Source organism: Lepidochelys olivacea (genome assembly GCF_965140295.1).
Source record: "Lepidochelys olivacea isolate rLepOli2 genome assembly, chromosome: 5".
NCBI classification, from domain to species: domain Eukaryota; kingdom Metazoa; phylum Chordata; order Testudines; family Cheloniidae; genus Lepidochelys; species Lepidochelys olivacea.
This window is the reverse complement of record NC_140415.1, coordinates 31,858,093-31,886,029: the sequence shown is the minus strand read 5'-3', so window position 1 is coordinate 31,886,029 and position 27,937 is coordinate 31,858,093. Positions and strand designations below refer to the sequence as shown.

General features: G+C 39.5%; 1 protein-coding gene across 1 annotated transcript in view; it reads left to right on the top strand.

Moving 5' to 3' along the window:
* The window catches only part of HCN1 (hyperpolarization activated cyclic nucleotide gated potassium channel 1), a 321,687-nt gene that overhangs the window by 208,931 nt on the left and 84,819 nt on the right, over nucleotides 1–27,937 (top strand). Inside the window, exon 4 of the mRNA XM_084627782.1 lies at nucleotides 20,949–21,167. Within this exon, the coding sequence (XP_084483908.1) occupies nucleotides 20,949–21,167 (219 nt within the window). The remainder of the gene's footprint in view (nucleotides 1–20,948; nucleotides 21,168–27,937) is intronic.

The window sequence follows — 27,937 nt, the reverse complement described above, 5'->3', positions numbered from 1 at the left end:
GCCCATCCAAATTGATATCTCTCTACACAATGAGCATGACAATCAGGGTGGGCCATTTCCTGCACAAATCCAGGTTCTCTCACCCCCTCACCCCCCTCCAAAAAACACACACACAAACTCACTATCCTGCTGGTAATAGCTCATCCAAAGTGACCACTCTCCCTACAATGTGCATGGTAATCAAGGTGGGCCATGTCCAGCACAAATCCAGGCTTTCTCACCCCCACCCTCCGCCTTTTTCCCGGGGACACACACAGACACACACACAAACTCACTCTCCTGCTGGCAATAGCTCATCCAAACTGACCACTCTCCAAGTTTAAATCCAAGTTTGTCAAGGTTCCTCCCCCACTCTGAACTCTAGGGTACAGATGTGGGGACCTGCATGAAAAACCTCCTAAGCTTATCTTTACCAGCTTAGGTCAAAACTTCCCCAAGGTACAAAATATTCCACCCTTTGTCCTTGGATTGGCCGCTACCACCACCAAACAAATACTGGTTACTGGGGAAGAGCTGTTTGGACGCGTCTTTCCCCCCAAAATACTTCCCAAAACCTTGCACCCCACTTCCTGGACAAGGTTTGGTAAAAAACCTCACCAATTTGCCTAGGTGACTACAGACCCAGACCCTTGGATCTTAAGAACAATGAACAAGCCTCCCAACACTTGCACCCCCCCTTTCCTGGGAAATGTTGGATAAAAAGCCTCACCAATTTGCATAGGTGACCACAGACCCAAACCCTTGGATCTAAGAACAATGAAAAAGTATTCAGTTTCTTATAAGAAGACTTTTAATAAAAATAGAAGTAAATAGAAATAAAGAAATCCCCCCTGTAAAATCAGGATGGTAGATATCTTACAGGGTAATTAGATTCAAAAACATAGAGAACCCCTCTAGGCAAAACCTTAAGTTACAAAAAAGATACACAGACAGAAATAGTTATTCTATTCAGCACAATTCTTTTCTCAGCCATTTAAAGAAATCATAATCTAACACATACCTAGCTAGATTACTTACTAAAAGTTCTAAGACTCCATTCCTGGTCTATCCCCGGCAGAAAAACCAGCATATAGACAGACACACAGACCCTTTGTTTCTCTCCCTCCTCCCAGCTTTTGAAAGTATCTTGTCTCCTCATTGGTCATTTTGGTCAGGTGCCAGCGAGGTTACCTTTAGCTTCTTAACCCTTTACAGGTGAGAGGAGCTTTCCCCTGGCCAGGAGGGATTTCAAAGGGGTTTACCCTTCCCTTTATATTTATGACAAAGTTTAACCAGAAAGTCTGGGGGGGGGGGGGTGTAGGAAAAAACAAGGGGAAATAGGCTACCTTGCATAATGACTTAGCCACTCCCAGTCTCTATTTAAGCCTAAATTAATAGTATCCAATTTGCAAATGAATTCCAATTCAGCAGTTTCTCGCTGGAGTCTGGATTTGAAGTTTTTTTGTTTTAAGATAGCGACCTTCATGTCTGTGATTGCGTGACCAGAGAGATTGAAGTGTTCTCCGACTGGTTTATGACTGTTATAATTCTTGACATCTGATTTGTGTCCATTTATTCTTTTACGTAGAAACTGTCCAGTTTGACCAATGTAAATGGCAGAGGGGCATTGCTGGCACATGATGGCATATATCACATTGGTGGATGTGCAGGTGAACGAGCCTCTGATAGTGTGGCTGATGTTATTAGGCCCTGTGATGGTGTCCCCTGAATAGATATGTGGGCACTGTGCCACCATCATAGGGAAAAAGGGGGGGGTGAGAAAAGCCTGGATTTGTGCTGGACATGGCCCACCTTGATTACCATGCACATTGTAGGGAGAGTGGTCACTTTGGATGAGCTATTACCAGCAGGATAGTGAGTTTGTGTGTGTGTGTTTTTGGAGGGGGGTGAGAGGGTGAGAGAACCTGGATTTGTGAAGGAAATGGCCCACCTTGATTATCATGCACATTGTGTAGAGAGTTGTCACTTTGGATGGGCTATTACCAGCAGGAGAGTGGGGTGGGAGGAGATATTGTTTCATGATCTCTGTGTGTGTATATAAAGTCTGCTGCAGTTTCCACGGTATGCATCCAATGAAGTGAGCTGTAGCTCATGAAAGCTCATGCTCAAATAAATTGGTTAGTCTCTAAGGTGCCACAGGTACTCCTTTTCTCTTCTGTACAGATGACTAATGCAACCTTTTTTTCAGTCCATCTCATATTTTAGCCAATGACTCCTTTCATTTTCATAAAAGGAGAGAATGTAATTGTCTGTATCATATTTGCATAAAGTATTCTAGTACTTTTCATTAAATACATCAAGTATTTTATTTTAATATTCCTGAATTAAAGCAAAATAGTTTATTGGGGTTGATCAATATACTTTGACATTTAATACTCTGATAAGTTGATGTGAGTGCTAATATCACATGAGAACTGTTCTAAGCTCCTAGTGTGTTGCTGAGAGAGGAAACATAAGGTTCTGGATTTGAACATCCTCTTCCACAGTAATTGCACTCCCATAGAGACTCTGTTTGGATATAGGTTTAGGTAATCCATGAGAGGGGTTTTACTGGGGAAAACGTTGGCCCAGAATGAGTAGGCAGGTAAAAACCACTTGACGACATTTGAAAAGGGGAAAGAATCATCCCATAGAAGTGAAAATCCCTTGGCTTGCCTGTTTCCATTGTCAGGAAGGACTAGGAAAGCTTTAATGCCTGAGCCCAAATTCAACTTTAAAAAAGTGCATGAGTGATTTAGTCATAGGTGCTGACTCTATGGGTGCTCCGGGGGTCAAGCACCCATGGAAAAAAAATGTGGGTGCTCAGAACCCAGGAGCCAGAGCTTGAGTGTGGAATGTGATGAGTTCTGTGCTGCTAACAACTTCTACCCTTAAGGCAGGGAGTTTGTTTATAAACAGAGGCAGGATGATTAAGATAACAAAAGGCTTGTCATTAAATTAAGGATCCTTAAATGATCCTGAAAGCATTCACAGGCACTCCAGATAAAAAGGGGGTGGGGGTGGGAGGGAGAAAGGTAGGAATAAATGGTCCATTTTCAGAATGGAGAGAAGTAAATAGAGGTGTCTCCAGAGGGGCTTGTACTGGACTGGGATCAGTGCTGTTCAACATATTAATAAATGATCTACAAAAAGGAGTAAACAGTGAGATGGAAAAGTTTGCAGATGATACAAAATTATTCAAATAGTTAAGTCCAAAACAGACTGTAAAGAGTTAGAAAGGGATCTCACAAAACTGGGTGACTTGGCAACAAAATGGCAGATGAAATTCAGTGTTAAGTGCAAAGAAATGCACATGGCAAAATATAATCCCAACAATACATACAAAATGAAGGTGCCTAAAGTAGCTGTTACCCATCAAGAAAGAGATCTTGGAGTCAGTGCTTCCAGAGTATTGCAGATATGTTTCCAGAGTACTGCTAATTCATAAGAATCTCACTGTGCCTCTATCATCTTGAACTGTGGAATGCTCATTCTCCTGCTTCAGAAAATTTATTATCCCCAGTCATCAGTGGGACAGATGCATCTAAATAATGTAGCTGTCCTTAACGTGAATCAAAATAATACCAGGGAACCTAGATGTGAATAAGATAGCTGACAGTTCATCCAGAAAGCTACAGTGAGACAAAATGTCTTCAAACTGGGACATTAGTGAAGACAGCTTGTAGGTGATTGCAATGATCTTAATATATTGTAATTCATGATAGTGTAATTATGTAGTTCTTAACAACTGAATCATTATTAAAATAGTAAAGATATCAATGATAGACCCATTCAATAACTAGAATATGAAAGAAGTGTATGAATATGCTGAAAATAACCTTCCCCAAACTGGCAGAGTGCTCCCCTCCCCAAACACACACTCCGCTCTTCAAAAGCGCCCACTGTCAAAAACAAAAGTTAGTGCCTATGGATTTAGTTGTGAAATCTACTGATAAAATAAAATGGTTTGTTTGTACATTTTCTCCTACGAGGCTAAAGCAGATATATGCTTTGCAAAAGGAATTTACAGTAGATAAGAAGCAGTGATCTCATTCAGATTTTGAGTTTGGAAAGAGAAAACATGATTTAATCCAGAGCCCTCTATGAGGAAGTACTGTAATGAGAAATGGACAAGAACACTAAATCTCAACTACAGTAGAACAGATTCAGAATTGGAGTGGTTTTATCTGGCACTTATTTGAATGTCTGTGTGAGAATTTCAGCTCACATAAGTCATACAGTTCATGTGTGTGACACCTTGAGACTCTCACCCATATTATTTGAGTTTATACATGGCTGCAAGTGCAGAATGTATCAAATGTTCCTCTTTTTTCCCCCTCCTTTTACTTTCTAATATTGTATATAGAATTGCTATTACAAAGTTTATTTTTCCAGCAACTTTCCATATTATTTCATTTATAATTAAAATGCTACAAAACTTTACCCTAAGAAAATAATATTTAAGAGTCAACTCTGTTTCTGAAGAGAATAAATATTCAAGAATGATTGCCATTTGAGCTTTATCAAGTAGCATCTTTACCCAGCAGTGAATTGCTAAAAGGATAACAAACATTTGCAGGGAACACATATTGCAAATGTCATATAGCCTTAGAAATGACAGTATTACATAACTTCACTGCTTTTGGTGACTGGCGATATAGTACTGGGCATACCTCGCAAAAGGGTAAGGTAAATTAGATCTAAACAAGTTGGGTTAAATTGTGAAGGAAAATTTGTATGATACCATGTTTACATTCCTCTTACCTCCATTAAAAATACTGAAAGTGTAAAATCTGAAATTCATATTTCCCGTTAAAGATTGTCACTATAAGCCAGTATAGTTGACAAACGAGTTTATGACATAACGGAAGAAATAAAGGAGGAATGTGTATAGTTGCAAATGAATAAAGAAGTTTAAAAGCTAGTTTCTTTTTTGTTTTCTTTAAAATCTGACAGTGTGAAGTGGAATAGCAGAAGATTTATTAATAATCCAGTTATTCTCCTAATATAAATAGAACTCTTTCAGCTTTATTTAATATGGATGTTCAGTTAAATATATATATAGGGCCAATGAAAATACTTCCTGAGTGCAATGATTCCTGTCTAGATTCCAAGGACAAACAATACAATTCAATAGTACGTTCCAAGGACAAACTATACATATTCAACAATTTTCTTCACTTTGCACATCTTTTATACGTGCTGGAAAAAACAGTTTTATCACTGTGAAGAATGCATTTTTGTTCACAGCATTTGGGCTTAACTCTCAAGATTAAATTTGGAAAATGTATTCAGATGTTTGCTTTTGTGTTTTGGTTGGGCCAGGCTGGCTGGCCAGCCTGTCTCCTGCAGGGAGTCAGGGCTACTGGTGCTGGGGCCCAGCACTGGGGCCCTGGAACTGGGGGTGCTGCAGCTGCACCGCCCGGCCTCTTGGAGAACTGCAGCTGGGGGCGTTGCCACCTGACTCACCAGGGCTGGCCACATGACCCAGCTGCTTGGCGCACCAGGGCTGAGAGCTGGCCCCCCCCACCAGAGACCAGGCCTGGGGCCTCACCCCTCAGCTGCCCGGCTAGATGCTATTAAACGTCAGAAAGTGGTATTTAAATAAAGGAGAGGAAGTTAGGTAAAAAGCCCATGATGTCAAAACTGAAGAAATAAGCCCCTAGGCTCTGCATGGAGACTACACAAGCAAATGGTAATGGCCACAGAAATCATGTATGCCCCCCTTCAAAAAATGAATCAGGAAGTTAAGGAAAACAAGTATTGTTAAATAGCAAAATTGAAGAAGTTATTTGAGCCAAACAGATATTCTAAAGGAAAACAGAAATCCATCCCTCGTGAAGTCAACAGAAAGGAATACAAACTATGGCAGGTGAAATGAGCTGTAGCTCACGAAAGCTTATGCTAAAATAAATTTGTTAGTCTCTAAGGTGCCACAAGTACTCCTTTTCTTTTTATGGCAGATAAAATGGCTATTAGGAAGGCTAAGATGAAATCTGAAATGCAAACATTGAAAGACATAAAGACCAAGAAATATCAGAGTAGCAAGCCACGTGAAAAAGGGTGCTTCTGCTGGACTACAAAAGAGCCAAAATGGCAACGAGGGAGGGCGGAAGGGGAGGAGCGGGGCCTTGTGCACAAGGAGAGGGGCTGGGGACTAGCCTCCCCCAACAGCCAGATCACTGGCCACTCATGACTGGGTGAGGTGCACCACATGCTGTGATAGGCATGTGTAGGACCCATGGATCTTGAAAGGTGTGGTATGGGGTGTATTGATCATCATAGTAGTGCAGATATGTCTACAGCTTTTCATCTGTTGCTCTGGCAAGGTCTGGTGCCACTTTGAGTTAATATGTCCTGGTCTGTGGGAATTTTGCTTCTGATGATGAACTTGGAGAGGTTGGGGGCAGGTTCTTTGAAGGCCAGAAGAGCGGATTCAGGAAATATTTCTTTCAGGATATGGTCCCCACTGAGTGTGGGTTGTAATTGTTTGATACCCCACATGGGCTCCTTTGTGGGGTGGTAGGTCACAACTAGAGGTGTGTCATCGGAGGGAATTTTATTTCTGTATTGAAGCAGGTTCTTTCAGGGCACTTGGGTGGCCCATTTCATGATGTGATCTACTTCTTTGGTAGAGTGTCCTTGCTGGCTGAAGGCAGTTTTAAGTATGTTGAGGTATATATATCCTGGACTTTTTCCTTAAAGCATATTCCGTGGTATCTGAATGCCGCACTGTAGATAGCAGATTTCAGAGTGAGTTTGGGGTGGTTCCTGGATCTGTGAGGATAGGTGATCCATGGGATTTTTGTATAGAGGCATCTGTAGGGTTCCATTGTTGAAGCTAATTGTGTTGTCCAGGAAGTTGATGCTAGTGTGGGAGTGTTCTAGAGAGAGTTTAATGGATGGGTGGTGGTGATGAAGTTGTGGTGGAAATCTATATGGCAGTTTAGGTTGTCTGTCCAGAGGATGAAAATATCACTGATGTATCTCAGATAGATCATTGTTTTTTTGTTTCAGTTTTTCTTTTTTGGAATTTTTTCTTTAAGGTGGCCTATGAAGAACTTGGCACATTGGGGAGCCATCCTAGTACTTATAGCTGTTCCCATGGTTTGGGCAAAGTGTTGAATGTAAAATTGTTATGGGTGAGGATGAAATGGATGAGTTTGGGGATATTTTTAATACATTGTAATTTCAGCATGTTCCTCTCTTTTTTGAGATAGATTCAAATATCCAACTGTTTGCCCTGAAAATTGAAAAGCTTATTCTCAGTACTCTGTACTTTGTCACATTCACAAAAATATAAAGGAATGACCAAGATGTTCATATGTCTGTACTGGGAACACTTATAATTTCATTGCTGGAAGCCTTGTCCTGCCTTTCCACACTCCCTCTATACTGTTTATTGCTCCCCATTCATCATACTGTGTCTAAAATGAGGCCTAGGACTGCAGTCAAATCCATATAGGGAAACTCTTTGCACCTAGGTGGAGTCACACTGACTTCAATGGGAAGTGACACTGGCTTAAAAGTCTGCCATCACAGACTGTGCTGCAGGTTTGCAAACATAGATTATAAACACCTCAGGGATGGAACAAGGTCTATTTTTCTGGTGACTCTTCCAGATGGTTTACAGGATTACTGGACTAATATAACACTAAATAAAATGTTCTCTCATTCATTGACTTCATCTCCCATTACTCCCCTTGTTTCCTGCATCCAGGTAACTACCTCTCCCCAGTGTTTGTGCTTAGGACATAGAAGACTGAGTTGTTTTTTCTTACTATTCTCATGACATTATCCATGTAAATTACAGAATTGGAATATTCAATTTCAAGACTGGTTTCCTTTAAACTATCCAGCAGGTGACTGCTTAGTTCCTCTGAAGGCTAATTTCGTAGCTCCTGTAATCAAAGTACTGTGGTTTAATTTTTAGATTTACATAGATACTTTCCTGCCTTTTATGTAACAGCTCTGAAGGCATTCAATATGCTTTCCAAACGTTACTGCAGTTAAATGACATTACCATTGTTCCATGAATAGAACAGCTGTCTCATGAAATTATTATTGAGTTGTAGGATGCTCAGATATGCACAAACAGTTAAAGAGAAGTTAGACCTACAGAAATTTTATTATTATTGGACACTTTACTGTATTCACTAAACTGTGCAAACCTAAGAATAGAAAAAAAATAATTTGCTTATAGATTGGCCACAGATCTTTTCAAATTTGGTTTCTGCTGTCAGAAATATATCTTTTGCCCATTTTTCGGCTGAATAACTTAGTGCAAGTAGATTATTTGTCTGCCTTGTTAAATTTTATACAATCACATACAAAAAACCCCCAACAACTTTGAGGTGAAGTTAATGTTCTAGGCAAATGCACTCAAACCACTGAAATGTTACCTTTCAAGAACATTAGAATTTTTGAAAAAAATGAACAAAAATAAACCCCTCAGAAATGCAGGCTGCATTTCCTAGGTTTCAAACTCCTAAGACAAGGCACTGAAACTCCAAACTGTCTCAACTGTTCCCCCAAACCATAGTGGTGTCCTGAAAGTCACCTTCTCAACTCATAAGTTCCATTTTATCAGCCACAAAACCTAGAATACCTTATTTTAACTAAATAGTTATCATGATGCTTTAAAGCCTTCTTTATTCAACATGCACACTGTTTGAAGCTGCTGACTAGACAAATAGCATAATGAAGGCAATCATTGCTCATTCTTCATTAAGAGCCTAATAGTGTGAGGTGCAGTGAGGTATGGTTTTCTCATGGCCACCAGTTCTTAGTGTCATTTGAGAATGAACAATGTAGAGGTATGTTTTGAAGTACCTGTATATCTCTGCAAGGAAAAGGGGCTGAAACCCAAGCTTTTCAATAGATTCCCCAGCAATCATCTGATGTTCTATATCCAAAAGTTTATAGCTTTTGAAAGTTAAAATTTAGTCAACTACATTTTGGTGCTATGCAAAGGAAGTGCAATTAACTGTTTTATTTCTTTCCTGCATTCTGTTTGTTTGTTTGTATTAGAGGATGTTTTCCTATAAAATAACAAAGTTAGAAGTAAAATTTTTGAAAGTGCATAGGTTACTTAGAAGCCTACGTCACATTGAATTTCAATGAAACTTAAGCTAATAAATATCTAAATTACTTTTGAAAATGGGAATTTGGTGCTTGTAAAATATTTGCCCTAACTGACTTTTTGACCCTTATTGGGCATCTCTTTTTATAGGGTGTCATAATTCAAGATCTCATCTTCCAATTAAACTCAAATGTGGTAGGAAAATAAATTATCCTTGAACCCTGATCAATTCTGAGCACAATACATTTTCGGTTTGTGGTGCCAAAATAGGACTTAGAATGGAAACTCAGTTGCTTCCTGTTATCAATTCATAATATAATAGTGTAGAATGTCAACTAGCTGGGAAAGGGCTCTTAAAGCTTTTAACAACAGGACTGAATTTGTGACCGTAACAACTATGCACCCCACAGTCAAAAGATATGGTGTAAAATGAATCCCTCCTTTAGACTAATGAAATAAACTTTTGTTTCTAATTCTTAAACACAGGTCTGATAATGTGGAAATCCTCAATTCTAATCCCTGTTCTGACATGGACTTTTTTTTTGGTAGTCTTCTGAAAGTCACTTAGCCTCTCTGGTTTAGGCTGGTTTAGGCCTACACAAGAAAGTTGCATTGGTTTAAACTTCATTCATTTAAGCTGATTTAATTAGACTTGTTCCAATACCCTTGTGGACACTCATATCAGTTTAAGGGTGGATTATGTTGCTTTAGTTTAATTGTGGACCCAAATATCCCAGTATCATCTACTCTTAAATTGAAATAAGGAGTTTGCATCGGTTTAACTAAACCGGTTTGAATTCTTACCTGAAGTTCAACCAGTGCAACTGCATTGTATAGACAAGCCCTTTGTTTCACTATATGTAAAGTGAGAACAATACATACTGGTACTTATTGACCATTCCCACTTAATTGTTAAAAAATTAAAATCTACAATCAAATATTTCCTTTGCTGAATTTTTTATTAAGGGCCCGATCCTGCCAACCCAAGAGAACTACTCACTGGGACTACTTATGAGAGTAAAGTAATTTGTGTCTATGTGGACCTAAAACTGAAAATGTTCCTGGTGAAGACAAACAGTAGGTGCTGATTAATATTTGGAGGCAAATTAATTTTTCTTGGCAGACTTATTCATGATAGTCTTTTCTGCTGTCTAGTTAGTGATTTATTGTACATGACTTTCACCAGTGATTCTGAGACTAATGATGACACCTCCCAAAGGAATAAAGGTCCAAAGCCAAAGAATGTTTTCTATGTTATCTTTAAGACAGTTTATCATTTCAGGTCAGGAACTCTGCATAATATGTTGTCCACTCTGAGCTGTATGCAGACTTCACACATGCTATTTTCTACTAGGTTCCCTAGCTGCTGCTGCTGCTGCATTTTTGTAGAATGCTTGTAAATATCATTGCAAACTGAAGATTCCCCTTACAATTCCTAGTAAGTCAGCATACTGTGGAGTTGCTAGTCAGGTTTATATCACTCTGCTCCTTGAACTGCCTCCAAGAGTTGTGCTATATAAAGCTCATGTGTATCTGTTTTTTTTCTTGACTATCAACCATTGTAAATTCAAATATATTTTGATATTTGCATTATAATGGCATTTCATAAAGGGATTGATTCATTACTCCAGATCTGTCAACTTACAATGCCCGTATTATCATATCTATCAACTTTTAACTATCTGAAAAATAAAATTGTTATTGTGTCTCTAGTCCACATAAGATTTTAGAATGTGTGTCATTATCCCCCAAATTTTAAAATTCTCATTCAAAAGGTTTCTTGAAGGATTTAAATTCTCTACCAGTAAGTCACATACTTTGGCTTTGACCTTGAGTTTTTCTTCCCCTCATCAGTTAGGGTTTGGGGCCGCTTCTCTTGTTTGCCCAGCCAAATTTAATGTTATGGAATCTTTGAAAATGAACTCCTATATTTATTTGCATTAAATATTTCTTCCTGCACTTCTACAGACCTTTGGGAATAGCTTTTGATTCTTCCTCTGTGTTGTATATTTAGGTTAACAGGATTACAGTTTGTATTTTTTTCAGTTGATCTTAAGGAATTATTTCTTCATACAATGCATAGTCATCCTGTGGAACTCATTTTCAGGAAATGTTGGGGAGGCCAAAACTATAACTGGGTTCAAAAGGAATTATGTAAGTTCATGGAGGATAGGTCCATCAATGGCTATTGGCCAAGATGAGCAGGGACACAACCCCATTCTTTGAGTGTCCCTAAACCTCCAACTTCCAGAAGATGGGACGAGATAACAGGGAATGGATCACTTAATAATTTCCCTGTTCTGTTCATTCCCTCTGAGGCATCTGGCACTGGTCTTTGTTGGAAGACAGGAAACTAGGTTAGGTGGATCAAACCTAGTGGGTTTGACCCGAGGCCATTTTTATATGGCCATTTTTATGTTCTTATGATAGTTTTCCTGGACATTGAAAAAACATTTGACATGCTGTAGTAGGAAGGCCTCCTTTATAAACTAGCCAAAATTAGAATAAAAGGGAGAATGTTTTGGTGGATAAGGGACTTCTAAGTGACAGAATTATACAAGTGAAAGGGGGAACAGCTTTATCACAAACCTACAAGATTAAAAATAAAACTCAAGGAAGTTATTATAAGCCCTACTTTGCCTTCCATTATGATAAATGACCTCACGGAAAGCGTGCAGATGGGAGTACGTATTTCCTTTTCACAGATGACTGTGCTATATGGACTAAGCATAAAAGACTTAAAATAGCTGTGGAAAAGATAAATGAGACACTCCAGAGAATTTCCAAATGGGGAAATGATTGGGGATTTAAATTTTCACTTGCAAAAACTAAGGAAATGCTTTTAACAGGAAGAAAATTAGGGAAGAATGGAACTTATTTCTTTTATGGTGGAAAAAATTTAGATAGTTAAAAAGTTTATGTTCCTAGGAGTAGTGTTTGATAATTTAAATTGTATGATATTGTCTATGTGACTTTTGCAAAAGTGTAAAAGTAGGATGAACTTAATAGTGTAGCTGGAAGCAAATCAGATGCAGATAAGAAAGTACTGATTATGATGGTATAGAGTATTGATAAGACCAGTTTTATGGATGCCAAGCTTGTGATTCAGCCTCAAAAACAATACTTAGAAACTTGGAACTGTTCCAGGACTCCGCTCTGCAGTTGTTATGTGGTGCAGCATGTGTGTTGCAAATAGCCACTGGAGAAGCACCTATAAATCTAATGATGAAACTATTAGATCTGACCTTTTGGGGAAAGGTAAATGAAAATCGTTAAAATAGAAGTACACAACCAATTTATGAAGACTGCTGGGAGCGAAGTAGACAAAATGATTTGGGTTGCCACAGACTTTCTTATACTATCATGGTCAAAAAATGTGTAAAGGAGATACATAAAAAGAAAAACAGAGAGAACTAAAAATTATTAGTCATGGGAAATCCAATTACAGTTGGATAATTATTCTCCCATTTGTGGATTTGGAATGGTATGAAAGAACTGAGGGAAGGAATAAAAACACATTATGACCAATGACATTTCAGAATTTATTTATGAAAAATAGGTCCAGATAGATCAAAATATGACAGCACAGATAGAGGAGCAACAGCCTTCTGTGTTCTTAGTCTTGGAATCCAGAAACTATCAAAGGCTATCAAATTGTAACCATTCTGATGTCTGAACTAATAGGGATATTGGTGGCATTCACCTGGGTAAGAGATGTTCAGCCTGCTACAGCTGTAATTTTATCTGCTTCCCTGTCAGGCATAGTGGCAAATAGAACAGAGTCAGAAACGACATAAGTGAAATAATATTCCTAACTATGGAAATAATGCAAGCAGGTATCTGTGTAACAATAGCATGGATTCCAGGGCATATTGAAATACCTGGAAATGAGGTGGCTGACAAAGCATTAAAGCAAGGTCTAAGAAATGAGGAGGTGAATATTATGATTCCCTTAAGTAGAGAAGAATTTAAAAATGTGATCAAAAAGGCACGTGTGAAGAAATGGCAAGAACTGTGGGCAAAGGAAACAAAAGGTCGAAGGTTTTAACAGAAAAAGTGAAGTCATTTCATAGTGTGAACAGGTCACTGTGCCCTAAATGATAAGTTAAACATATTAAAAAGACATAAAGATGGGCTGTGTAATGTGTGCAAAACCAAAGACACAGTTGATCATGTTCTGTGGCATTGTGGGCAATATTCTATGGAAAGAAAGTTGAGTTGGTTTGGAATCAAAGGTTTTTCCCTAGAGGTACTAGTGAGAATGTCAGGAAAATGGAATAGTGGAAAAACAGCCTTGCTACATTTCTTTAAGGATACTAGACTGAGTGAAAGGATTTTAAAAAAACAAAAACAATTCCCCTCCCCAACCCCCCGCAAAAAACACCCGAGGTTGGATAAAAATGAATGAAGAAAGTCGCAGTCATAGCCTGTAAGATGGGTCTGCTGCGCCAAGAAATAAAGACAAAGATTTGTGATCCTGCTTTGTTTTTGAGTAGCAGCCATGTTAGTCTGTATCTGCAAAAAGAAAAGGAGTTCTTGTGGCACCTTAGAGACTAACAAATTTATTTGAACATGAGCTTTCGTGAGCTACAGCTCACTTCATCGGATACATGCAGTGGAAAATACAGTGGGGAGATTTTATATACAGAGAGAACATGAAACAACGGGTGTTACCATATACACTGTAATGGTTTTAGTACCATTATACAAGGCACTGGTGAGACCTCACCTAGAATACTGTGTGCAGTTCTGGTGTCCCATGTTTAAGAAGGATGAATTCAACCTGGAACAGGCACAGAGAAGGGCTACTAGGATGATGCGAGGAATGGAAAACCTGTCTTATGAAAGGAGACTCAAGGAGCTTGGCTTGTTTAGCCTAACCAAAAGAAGGTTGAGGGAAGATATGATTGCTCTCTGTAAATATATCAGAGGGATAAATACCCGAGAGGGAGAGGAATTATTTAAGCTCAGTACCAGTGTGGACACAAGAATAAATGGATATAAACTGATCATCGGGAAGTTTAGCCTTGAAATTAGACAAAGGTTTCTAGCCATCAGAGGAGTGAAGTTTTGGAATAGCCTTCCAAGGGAAGCAGTGGGGGCAAAAGACCTATCTGGCTTTAAGATTAAACAGAGACAAAGTCCTACAAGATCTCTATCAAGCGTTCTTACAACTACAATACCCACCTGCTCAAGTGAAGAAACAGATTGACAGAGCCAGAAGAGTACCCAGAAGTTACCTACTACAGGACAGGCCCAACAAAGAAAATAACAGAATGCCACTTGCCATCACCTTCAGCCCCCAACTAAAACCTCTCCAGCACATCATCAAGGATCTACAACCTATCCTGAAGGACGACCCATCATTCTCACAGATCTTGGAAGACAGGCCAGTTCTTGCTTACAGACAGCCCCCCAACCTCAAGCAAATACTCACCAGCAACCACACACCATGCAACAAAAATACTAACCCAGGAACCTATCCTTGCAACAATGCCCATCGCCAACTGTGTCCACATATCTATTCAGGGGACACCATCATAGGGTCTAATCACATCAGCCACACTATCAGATGCTCATTCACCTGCACATCTACCAATGTGATATATGCCATCATGTGTCAGCAATGCCCCTCTGCCATGTACATTGGTCAAACCAGACAGTCATAGAATCATAGAATATCAGGGTTGGAAGGGACCCCAGAAGGTCATCTAGTCCAACCCCCTACTCGAAGCAGGACCAATTCCCAGTTAAATCATCCCAGCCAGGGCTTTGTCAAGCCTGACCTTAAAAACCTCTAAGGAAGGAGATTCTACCACCTCCCTAGGTAACGCATTCCAGTGTTTCACCACCCTCCTAGTGAAAAAGTTTTTCCTACTATCCAATCTAAACCTCCCCCACTGCAACTTGAAAAAGAAAAAGTCCCTACGTAAAAGAATAAATGGACACAAATCAGATGTCAGACATTCAAAAACCAATTGGAGAACACTTCAGTCTCTCTGGTCACTCAATTACAGATCTAAAAGTTGCAATTCTTCAACAAAAAAACTTCAAGAACAGACTCCAATGAGAGACTGCTGAATTGGAATTAGTTTGCAAACTGGACACCATTACATTAGGCTTGAATAAAGACTGGGAGTGGATGTGTCATTACACAAAGTAAAACTATTTCCCCATGTTTATTTCCCCCCCATACTGTTCCTCACATGTTCTTGTCAACTGCTGGAAATGGCCCACCTTGATTATCACTACAAAAGGTTTTTTTTCTCTCCTACTGGTAATAGCTCACCTTACCTGATCACTCTCGTTACAGTGTGTATGGTAACACCCATTGTTTCATGTTCTCTGTGTATATAAAATCTCCCCACTGTATTTTCCACTGAGTGCATCCAATGAAGTGAGCTGTAGCTCATGAAAGCTTATGCTCAAATAAATTTGTTAGTCTCTAAGGTGCCACAAGTACTTCTTTTCTTTTTGCTTTGTTTTTGTTTAACTGATGGCATATGGGACAAAGCAGCAAAACTGCAGTGTAGTGTAGTGACAGCAAAGTCGTATAGCAACTCTGAATGAAGTAAATATATAAATGTTTATGTGTGTATTTACTTTGTTGTATATGTATACCCACACTGTGCATGTGGATGGATTGATGGATGGATAGATAGATAGATAGATACAGATGATATAGTCATTGCTTCTCTCAACAAGACTTTTTTTGCTGTGAAATGCAATGCTAATGTTTTTTCTCCCCCATGCTGACAGATATAGCAAGTTGGTAGATAACAGTGACCGTGGATATGCGCACTAACAGTCAAATTGCAGATTACAATTTAAGGGACCTATTCGGATCTCATTTTACACCAGTTTTATACCAATGTAACTTGATTGACTCAGTGGATTTACTCTGATTTACACCAGCATAAGCGAGAAGAATCACACTTTGATTTGAAATAGGTGACCAACCATAGCATTAGAACTCTCTGAGTATGATACACTTTGTTACAGAGAGAAGTTTTAACAGGTGAGAGAAGAGTTGGACATGCAGGATGAGTGACACAGGGCTTGATAAAGAATGCATGGCACTTCTTTCCTATTCAAAACCTCTTTCTCCTTCTCCCACTTTTGGGTGTTAATTACCAGTGCTGTTGTAAATGTGCAGATACAGTCCTCTCTCAACTCTCAATTTTTGTAAGAGTGTTTAATATATAATGCAAATACTTGTGCTGTGCGTGGTTGATTAGTTTTTAATTGAATTTTAATTTTAAGAACTTTTCAAAGTCAGTTTCTAGGTGCCCAGCTTGTATGGTATTCTAGATAAATATTTAGTGAGAAAGTTAAAATAGAATCATATTTAGGGTATTAGGGCCTAATCAAATGCCCATTGAAGTTGCTGGAAAGACTACAGTTGACTTCCATGAACATTGGCTCATGTCCTTGAGATTTTGGTAGGACATTTCTCTAAAGCCATTACTGAGCTACATTGCAGCTGGTAAAGATACATTCTGCCTCCTTACACTGTCTTTGACTTCAAGTGGAATTTTTTGTTGATTGTTTTTTGCTTATAGTACTTTATATGTTACATTATATTGCAGAACATTTATAGCAAAAATGGGCCGAACTAAACTGCCAGTGCTTTAAACTGTTTCTATTCTAGTATAATGGGCTCCCAATTTCCCTTTATCAAATCTCTCCTAGCACACTTCTTTTCACAAAGTCCACAGATGGTACAGTGGTCATTCCTGAAAACATTCAGTTGATTAGATAGTAAGCTCTTTGAGGTGAGGACTATGTCTACCTCAGTTTATACATCACTTAGCACAATATAGCCCAAGTCCTGATCAGGGACCTGGGTGCTACTGCAATATTGGGTGGGGGGACAAAAAATCAGAGATTTTGGATACAACAATTTAATTTCCCCTGAGTAGTTCAAAACAAATATGTCAAGTCCACAGTGAGTAAAGCATGCCCTTGCAAACTCACCAGCACCTTCCTGTGACACCTGCAGCTAGCATAATCTGGAAGGGGTGGGGAAAGAGTGGAATCAGAATGTGGGAAAACCCCACTGCCATCTGTGAAATAACCTGCTTACTGCAAGATTTCTAAATCAGTTTATATCTGAATGCAAGGGAGGGCCGACTGACGATAAGTAAGGCCACAATTTAGACATGGAGGTCATGGCAGTCACGGATTCCGTGACTTTATTGGACCTCTGTGACTTCTAGGGCTTCAGGAGGAGGAGGTGGGACTGTGAGCCTCTGCCCTGCTGGGGCTGGCTGGAACCAGGATCCTGCAGCCCCTAGCCCCACAGCTTCCTCTGGGGGCTGCAGCTGGGGCCGTGCACCCCTGCCCGGCAGCTGCACCCAGAGCAATGAGTTCCCTTGCAGCTTCCCAGGGCCATGTGTCCCCCCTCCCTCCCCTCCCCCCGCTGCAGTCGGGACTTGGTGGGGGCTGCAGTTGGGGCCAAACACCCCTATTCTGCAGATGGGCCAGCTTTGGAGCGGGGGCTGTGTGCGGGGGCTGTTCCCCACACTGCGGCCACTGGACTATGGTTGGGGGCTCATCCTGTCAGTCCTTCCCCCACCATGGGACTCCATTCATCCCCCCTACCTAGCCCTGCCCCCTGCCCCCAAGTTATTTTTAGTAAAGTAATGGACAGGTCACAGGCTCCATGAATTTTTGTTTATTGCCTGTGACCTCTTCCTGACGTTTACTAAAAATAACCGTGATAAAATCTTAGCCTTAACGATAAGCTGTGCCTGAGGAAAGGACTGCACTGTGCGAGTAGAAGTGATTTGTCTGATGACAACACAATCTTCTAGTAATAACCTCTTCAGATTCCACTAAAACAGAAACTCTTATTCCATTGAGTTTAGCTTTCCTTTTTGTCCCTGAAATGTGTCCTATAACCTTTCTGTGAAATTATGCTTATGAGCTGGGAAGTTAACATATTATAAAACAGTTATTTATAACAGGCTTATGTGGAGTTATGAGGGAGAGGATAACATCCTTCGATCAGAGGAAACAAGTGTACTCTTGATGTATAAGACCCTTAAACATCAAGCGTGCACTGTGCTGAATGTGCTCTGTGGATAACAGCTCTAAATTAATGCGTATACTCCCAAAACTAATTGCAAATGATCAGTGATCACTGCTTTTACACATCTGAGGATTTCCTAGTGTCATCAAACTAGATTATGCAATCAATCCTTAGATAAACAGCTTTGGTATTTCTCACAATTACTGTCCTTAATAGTTTATTCCAAATTAATGTTATTCCATTTAAAACAGTTTAAACCGATTACTGCTAATCTGGAACCAGCGATCAACTCACTGTCAAATAAGAAATTAAATGTCCTTTTTTACCTATTGGTTGGAAAGGCTGGATAGAGGGTTTTTTTTTTCCATAGCAAGAACAGAATATGGGTCATTTAGGGAAACATTTTAAATGGCAACAATTATATTACAGAAAAGCTGAATGTGTAAACAAAACATGGTTAGCTACATAATATGGACTTTGGGTAATTCAGCAGTATTAGTTCAGAATGCATCACATAAAATTGCCTTATGGAGTTGGTGACAAAATGCTGCATGCAGAGAATTCTATACTCTGGTAACAGAGGAATGATGCACTCTGCACTTTTGTCTATAGCAAAGACCAACACTTTGGCGTCCGGTTGTGGAAAATTCCAACCTGTGACACTGACAAATCTAAGGCTGATGCTGACAAACCCTAGGCTTAAACAACATGCATTGCAAATACTGAGATCATCTTTATTCTTATTTCTGTAGATTAAACTTGGTATTAGTGTGATGTATTTAACTTGAAAAACATGAAAAACAGCGCATTTTATTTTAAGTGTATGCTATATTTGGGGACAGATCAATGAACAAAGAAAGCAGCTTCTTGAATTCTATTGAGACTCAAGCTTCCCTTCCAAAAATAGTATTGAATCAGCATCTCTCTCTTACTCACTCTCTCATACACACACCAGAATTTTTCAGATCACTTCTTAGGAACTAATTGATTATTAAGAAAAAAAAATAATGGAGTGAGTGGATGAGTGCTCTGTGCAACAAAATCTGAGTTTATGTATTTAAGTTCATATTTAAGTCACTGCTAAACACCCAGTTGTGCCATGCTGACTCCAATGAATGTAGTTGACCTGTGTGTGTGTGTGTTATACCTCCCCAAATTTCTCTGAGAGAAAAACAAATTGTTTGCTTATGTTGTGCTGTGTACTGGCCTTTGCCGAGTAATCACTGAATCTTGTTGCTGTCATCACTGTTTTTCTTCCCACACACCCTCATTGTGTCATGTCTGAAATTATATTGGAAGCTGTCTATGACAGAGATCATTTTTTCTCATCTGTTCTGTGAGGTTTATAGCATGATTTGTTAATAAGAGCAACAGATGGTTAACTGGTTTAAAGCAGTATTAGTTTTATTCCTCTGGCAAAGAAAATAGGAGAAATCCAAGATGAGTCCAATGGCTTCTATGTCAGCTTTACAATGTCTGGTCTTGTTTAGACATAGCTCCTTTGAGCCGATACAAGGCTAAAGGCACTTGGCGAACACCAAGGCAGTTTTTAAAGTTTGTGAATGAGCTGTAGGTACTTTCTAATCTCAGAGGGAATCCAGAGTGGTAGATACATGTCATATGTGCAGAACTCACAACTCTAACCCAGTCTAAAGTTGTTTCTGTATGTGTGGCTGTGAAAGCTGTTTAGTCATGAGTGCAGATTATACGTAGATAGATTCTTTGTGAATTGTGATGTTTTTGACGTATACTAGGAATATCACAGACAGAAAAAGAAGCAGAAAAACACATCATTCACCCATGAGAATCAAAGGTATTCTTAGGAAGTGAAATAGCTATTAGCTGAAAACAATGTAGCAGCTTGTTAAAATTACCATAAGCCAGTGTTGATACATTGCATATTTATTAAATGCTGCTGTATTGTAAATGACATTTATCTATTTAAACTTGTTAAAACCAAATGCATGGCTCCTGTAATAACTGTGAGTGAGGGCATCCATAGCGTATTACATTGAAACCACATTGCAGGCAGAACACAGGATAAAAGGGCAATGTGGGAACCAAATAACTCTTAGGGGTGGACACAGTGTGGGGTACCTTTCATTTGTAGAGAGGTTTAATTACACTTCTTCAAATTGAGACTGAAAGGTCTATATAGTTGAGGTTTTTACCTGCAGAAATGGCGGGTTCACAGGGGGGGAGCAGAACCTTTTTTCAACAGACAGAATTTTGCCTAAAATTTTAGAAAATAAAATTCCAAACGAGAGTGGTAAAATACAAAAACAAAAAAACAAAAACAAAGCAAAAAAATACACAAGCAGCTTTGTGTATTTTCTATACTATCACATTCACATATGGCAACATAAACAATTAGGGAAAGAAAGAAAGAAAGAAAGAAAGAAAGAAAGAAAGAAAGAAAGAAAGAAAGAAAGAAAGAAAGAAAGAAAGAAAGACTTACATTGCTTCTTTCTGTCTTACAGGACATTAAACCAAAATATCGCCTGTGTATACTTGGAAGGTCCAGATGCTCAGCTCTTTCTATACTCCCTGCACTGGACTTTAAAATAAGAGTGACCTTTATCCTTAGCTTAATTAGGTTAACATACAAGTGTGAGAAAAAATATTTGTTTTTAAAATAGTCCACTTATTTTCTGTCACTGTGCTAAATAGTATCTGACAGTCTTCCCAAGCTTTATGTAACAGTGGACTTCAAAAGAATATCTCTTTCCTAAACACACAGGATACATTACCAGGATGTTCCTTCAGTGATCTATAATGTTCCTGTTACATAGGTCAAAAATACTTTGTCCTCCACCTTCTCGCTGGCTCAGTCACTTTTCTCTTTTCTTGCAGAATGATTCCTGGGGAAAGCAGTATTCGTATGCACTCTTCAAAGCCATGAGCCACATGCTTTGTATTGGTTATGGAGCCCGGGCCCCTGTCAGCATGTCCGATCTCTGGATTACCATGTTGAGTATGATTGTGGGGGCTACATGTTATGCCATGTTTGTTGGTCATGCCACTGCCCTAATTCAGTCTTTGGATTCCTCACGACGACAATATCAAGAGAAGGTAATTACGTTAAAATGCATCTCCTTCCATTTCAAGAATGATTACCAAGTTGTGTTCAATGTGAAATAAGGCACAAACCCATATGCTATAGCCTAGTAGAGTTGAATACTGCAGTTAACTTTACTGAACATGCAGAAATATAAGAATGGGCCAAATTCATCCCTGGTGCAACTCCATAGTAGTCAATGCATATGCAGATCTGTGTGTCCATGCCCTGGGTGAGAATTTGGATATAAGTGAACAATATTTTGTGATTTTTAATTTATTGTTTAGTGTAATAAGTATTGTGTCAGTTCTTGTCCTTGAAGTCAATGGGAGCCTTTTTCTGACCACTTGTTGAACATGGGAAATTATGTTGTTGGAGTGACCAGCAGTGGCTTTCCTCAGCTTCTAAAATATTCAGAAGCTGATGCTGTTTTTCCCAGACACCAATACCCTACCAGGATGTTCCATGTCTTAGAGACTTCTAAGCTCACAAGATTAATGAGCTTTATCTGGAGCTAAATGAAACCCCTTCAGAGGGTCAGATCCTGAAGTCCTTATTCACATTGAATTAATAATATTTATTAGTTTACAATAGCATCTACAGTGTGCTGGGTGCTTTCCAAATATTAAAGAAGGTATGCCCCAAGGAGCATCCAGTCTAAAGATGGAAAGGTAGACAGAGTTTATGGGAAAGGAACCAACAGATTTTTTTTGTTTGGTTTGGTTTCAAGTAATACAATTAGATCCACTGTTGGCGGCATGGTAGCAATGTGTCTTTAAAAGGGACTTAAATGTGGATGGGGTAGTGGGCCTTTTGGACAAGCTTGAGGAGATGATAATAGGCATAGGTGGTGTTGTGAATAAAGACACAGAGGCAAATGTGGGAGAAGTGTCAAATGGACAGATGAGGATGGGAATGCTGGCAGAGCAGAGGGAATAAAGTACAATGTGAAACATTGCAAGGGAAAGTAAGGAGGTGCACAATTTATTGTGTTTTGGAGGTAGTGACAAGAAGCTCAAATTTCATGAGATAACACCTGGGGAGCCAAATTGAAGAAGGGAGTGATATGATCAAACTGACTTGCAAAGAGGAGTATTTTGTATGTGTGCACTAGGGTGGCCAGAGAGAAGGATACTGCAGTAGTCCAAGCTGAATATAATGAGGCCCTGAACAAGAAATTTGGCCGAGATTATGGAAAGTAAAGGATGAACCATGCTGGTGTTCAGAAGGAAGAATCTATGGCCTGAATATGCTGGGCAGAGAGGGAGGAATCAGTAAGCTCAATCATGAGGACGATGGCTGTTTTTTCACTATTGAAAAAAAAAGAGGATTTGTGAGAAAATATGAGTTTGTATTTGGCCATGTTAACTTTAAGCTCGCAACAAGATGAGTGGAGGAGTTATCATAGAGGCAGGTAGAAATATAGGATGGGATGGATGGAGATGGTTTACTAATCATTGGCATATAGATGATACTTAAAGCCCTGTAAGAACAGAAGATTATCCAGACACAAGGTGCAAAGTAAGAATAAAGATACCTGAGGACAGAGACTCAGCAAACAACTCCAGGGGTATCTCAAAAATTGAGTAGGATAAGAGGTCAAGAAGGGGACAGTGTTTGACAGGGTCAAAAGCACCAGAGAAGATGAGGACTGTGCGGGGGAGTAGCAGTCTTTAAATTTGTCAAGAAGCTTACTGAGCATGGTATCTCTAGAGCGGAGAAGTCATTTGCCTATATTTAATCTGTCTGTTACATATCTGGGAATTTATACCAGGCTCATCACCTGAACGTCTTACCAAAAATGCTCACACAAAAACTGAGCCATTCCTTCAGAGCACACCCAGAGATACAAATTGCCTCACAGGGACAGCAGTGCAAAGGAGGCAGAGCCATGACCCTGGAGCTAGAGCCTGACCTCTGGACAGTGTAGCTGTCAAAGCAAGCTGGGGCATCAGAGTGCACCTCCAAAGGGACCGTGCTGTGTGTGTGTATGATCTGTCTTTGGGCCACAGACCATGGTGAGGAATTGTGCCTCCTGTGGTGCATTCTTTCTCTGCAATGCCCAAATGGCACTATCTAGCCATTAACAAAGATGCTCACCAGGGAACTAGTCTGCATGTTAATTAATGGCAATAACTTCTCCCTCAGTAAGGCAGTGTTAGCCTTGTCTAGACATAAAAGTCATACCTTTTTATACCGGTATAGTTAAAGTGGATGCAGTTATACAGGTCTGGCTTATTTAATATAGAAATATAATAGTTCTCCACCTTTTCTGAAGAGTGAATTCAATCACAAGACTTAGTAAATCATTCTTAGTTTTCCAGAATAATAAGTCCATTGGGTTTGGATAAGTTGGTATAGACAGTGGTACAACTGCATACCAAAGATGAGGCATATCTGAAAAATGGCTCACCTCCTAAAGCAATCTGAGCATGACTTATTGTTAGAATTATGCTGCATAAGGGAAATTGTGCTATTATAAATAATGTTACATCAGAAAAAAAGCTGGGCCAAGTCAGTTTGTATATTATGCTACTTTTAGACTTTCAAAAAAAACCAATAAAAACCAAAACAAAACACGAAAAGCCTGGAGTTTTCACAAAACTAAGTTTTCCAAATCTTTCCTGTGCTAATACCATACAAACCATTTGCACATATTGTACACACCACTATTTCGTGAGTAGGTGTGTTAATCATATCACATTCAATAATTACAAATTAAATTCCCAAGACTATAAATTCAAATCAGAATTTCAAAGTATATTCTTTCTGCCAGTCACAACACCCCTAGCTAAAAAATATACAGCAGTGAGAATTTAAATTACATTATTTTATGGATAATGCATGAAGTAGAACAGAGTACATTTTTTCCATTACTATAGCCTTTGCAGTTTTGACAATACTTGTTTTTATTAGTAAATGGAATATAAGAAGAGGCATGCACGCAGTCAGTAAGACTGGTCATGTATGTGCACAAATAACTAAGGAACATAGGCCCTTACACTTACCCATGTTGAGTAGAACTTTACTCCACAAATAGTCCTGTAGATTTCAGTGGAACCGCTCAACGAGTAAGATGTGAGAAAGGGGATCAGAATTTGGCACTAACTGGTTTACATGTACACATCAGATAGCGTGAGTCAAAATATCTGACCCATAATTTTGGTATTCTATGTTGATTTCATTAACTGTATCTCCATACCTATTTGCATCTCAGCTGTTATCACATACAATATTTGTCTGAGTTAGACTCTATACTTGTTATGAATGCTCCTTCTAATAAATTGTTGTATGCCCATTACATAGTGCTCTAGTAATAATAATCATTTCCAGAGATTTCAGGTGGGCATATATATTTACCTTACATTACATAAATTATATGTATATTGTATATCACATATGTAATAAATGCTCCCTGATACTTTTGTCAGTTAATTACCTGTCCATCATCATATTTCTCATTCGTACACTAATCACCTCAAACTAATACAATCCTCTTTGTCTGAACAGTAAACTCACCTCCATCCAGTGTGTCCAAAATAATGTTAATCCTTCTTACTCGCTGGTTTCAAAGGAGAGATATTACGCAGAATCTATTTGCTAATGCCTACTATATTTATCTGTGATTCATCCCAAAGCAGGGAGAGAGCTGGTGGGGGCAGGTCATCAATTTCTCCTTTCCCTTTGTAAAAAAGAGGGACCTGGAAGGCTAACAGATCTTCATGTTAGGAACATGTTAGGAAGAGGGAGACGGCTAGAGGACTCCTGGCTGGAATGCATCTTTTTATTCTGTCAGGTGATGCTGATGATGATTCTTCACTCTTTTGGGACAGATTTCTGTTACCTTTGCTCACTCTGAATAGCTTTACTCTACAAATAATTGCATTGAAGTGAGTGGAACTACTTATGGAGAAAGGTGCTACTTAGTGTGAACAAAGGTATCAGAAACTGACACTTTATATTTATTCTTTTTTGCTCACCGTTTTGGTACGCTCCCTATGTGTTAGGTGGCTAAAGGTCACTGCTACCTACTTCTGATAAATTATAACTTTGGTCCAGAACAGTGGATCCAATGCATAAGAATGGCAAACATTTGTTTTCTTACTGGAATTTTGATTTCTCTAAGTATGGGTGCATACTATACTTTGTTGGTATTTAGTATATTCGGTTTAACAAGGAACTCTTTCTTGTCTTCCTTGCTTACTTTCTCAGTTTCAAGTTGCAATATTTGTTCTAGTTTTGTGTGTCCTGAGCATTGGAAGTGTTTGTGTGGGGCAGAGATGGGGCAGAGATGGGCCACGGAAAAGTTATAAGTAGTAGAAGTACCTGCATTCAATTGGATTCTACAGAAATATCCATTCATTCTTATTTCATCCAGAGCAGTGGAACCAACATAGGAAAAAAGATGCAAAAATCATGTCAACACCAACCTAATGCAGATCTGAAACTAAGCACAACCTCCCTTCTCATCGCTCATTTCTAACTTAATCTCATATTCTTCAAAAATGCCCTTAATTTAACCACATTAGGTGCAGTATCGTTTGGATACCGTGGAGCCAACAAGTCCATGATGCTGCATGTAAGACTGACATATCAACATGAAGATACTAATGTATAAATCCAAGAAATCTAATAAAGCCACTATGCACATCAGTTTTTTCAAAATATCTTGAACTCAAAGTGCAACAACTACAACAAAATCATAGAATCATAGAATCATAGAATATCAGGGTTGGAAGGGACCCCAGAAGGTCATCTAGTCCAACCCCCTGCTCAAAGCAGGACCAATTCCCAGTTAAATCATCCCAGCCAGGGCTTTGTCAAGCCTGACCTTAAAAACCTCTAAGGAAGGAGATTCTACCACCTCCCTAGGTAACGCATTCCAGTGTTTCACCACCCTCTTAGTGAAAAAGTTTTTCCTAATATCCAATCTAAACCTCCCCCACTGCAACTTGAGACCATTACTCCTCGTTCTGTCATCTGCTACCATTGAGAACAGTCTAGAGCCATCCTCTTTGGAACCCCCTTTCAGGTAGTTGAAAGCAGCTATCAAATCCCCCCTCATTCTTCTCTTCTGCAGGCTAAACAATCCCAGCTCCCTCAGCCTCTCCTCATAACTCATGTGTTCCAGTCCCCTAATCATTTTTGTTGCCCTTCGCTGGACTCTCTCCAATTTATCCACATCCTTCTTGAAGTGTGGGGCCCAAAACTGGACACAGTACTCCAGATGAGGCCTCACCAATGTCGAATAGAGGGGAACGATCACGTCCCTCGATCTGCTCGCTATGCCCCTACTTATACATCCCAAAATGCCATTGGCCTTCTTGGCAACAAGGGCACACTGCTGACTCATATCCAGCTTCTCGTCCACTGTCACCCCTAGGTCCTTTTCCGCAGAACTGCTGCCTAGCCATTCGGTCCCTAGTCTGTAGCTGTGCATTGGGTTCTTCCGTCCTAAGTGCAGGACCCTGCACTTATCCTTATTGAACCTCATCAGATTCCTTTTGGCCCAATCTTCCAATTGGTCTAGGTCCTTCTGTATCCTATCCCTCCCCTCCAGCGTATCTACCACTCCTCCTAGTTTAGTATCATCCGCAAATTTGCTGAGAGTGCAATCCACACCATCCTCCAGATCATTTATGAAGATATTGAATAAAACCGGCCCCAGGACCGACCCTTGGGGCACTCCATTTGATACCGGCTGCCAACTAGACATGGAGCCATTGATCACTACCCGTTGAGCCCGACAATCTAGCCAGCTTTCTACCCACCTTATAGTGCATTCATCCAGCCCATACTTCCTTAACTTGCTGACAAGAATACTATGGGAGACCGTGTCAAAAGCTTTGCTAAAGTCAAGAAACAATACATCCACTGCTTTCCCTTCATCCACAGAACCAGTAATCTCATCATAAAAGGCGATTAGATTAGTCAGGCATGACCTTCCCTTGGTGAATCCATGCTGGCTGTTCCTGATCACTTTCCTCTCATGCAAGTGCTTCAGGATTGATTCTTTGAGGACCTGCTCCATGATTTTTCCAGGGACTGAGGTGAGGCTGACTAGCCTGTAGTTCCCAGGATCTTCCTTCTTCCCTTTTTTAAAGATTGGCACTACATTAGCCTTTTTCCAGTCATCCGGGACTTCCCCGGTTCGCCACGAGTTTTCAAAGATAATGGCCAGTGGCTCTGCAATCTCAGCCGCCAATTCCTTCAGCACTCTCGGATGCAACTCGTCCGGCCCCATGGACTTGTGCACGTCCAGCTTTTCTAAATAGTCCCTAACCGCCTCTATCTCCACAGAGGGCTGGCCATTTCTTCCGCAAATCTCATTCAGCATAAAGCCACATCTGCCACATTTGTATTACATAATCCTAATTTGGCTGCAGATTTGATTTACTTTTTCTCAAATTACTGGTAATGGGAATATAATGCTACTTTTAACATTCAGAGTTTTTAGCAAACTTTAGCTGACAAAATGCGCAGAAAAAACTGGTCTGTGAAACATCCATTTATCCAATTTGCAGGCTAAAGGAACAATCCTTATCAGAGGCATACAGAATACTCTAACTGAATATGATTGTGCTTTACTTAATCTTTCGTTATAATCCATTTCAAAATGTATGCTAATTAACAGACTAAGCTGATGAACAATACAGAATCAAAAAATATTTCTAAACTATAGAAATAGATGGTGCTACCTGGAACCTGTTGTCAGGCCCAGTTAAATCACTGGAAAGTCTCCTTTTGACTTCAGTGGGCTTTGGATCTAGTCCATGGCAACAGG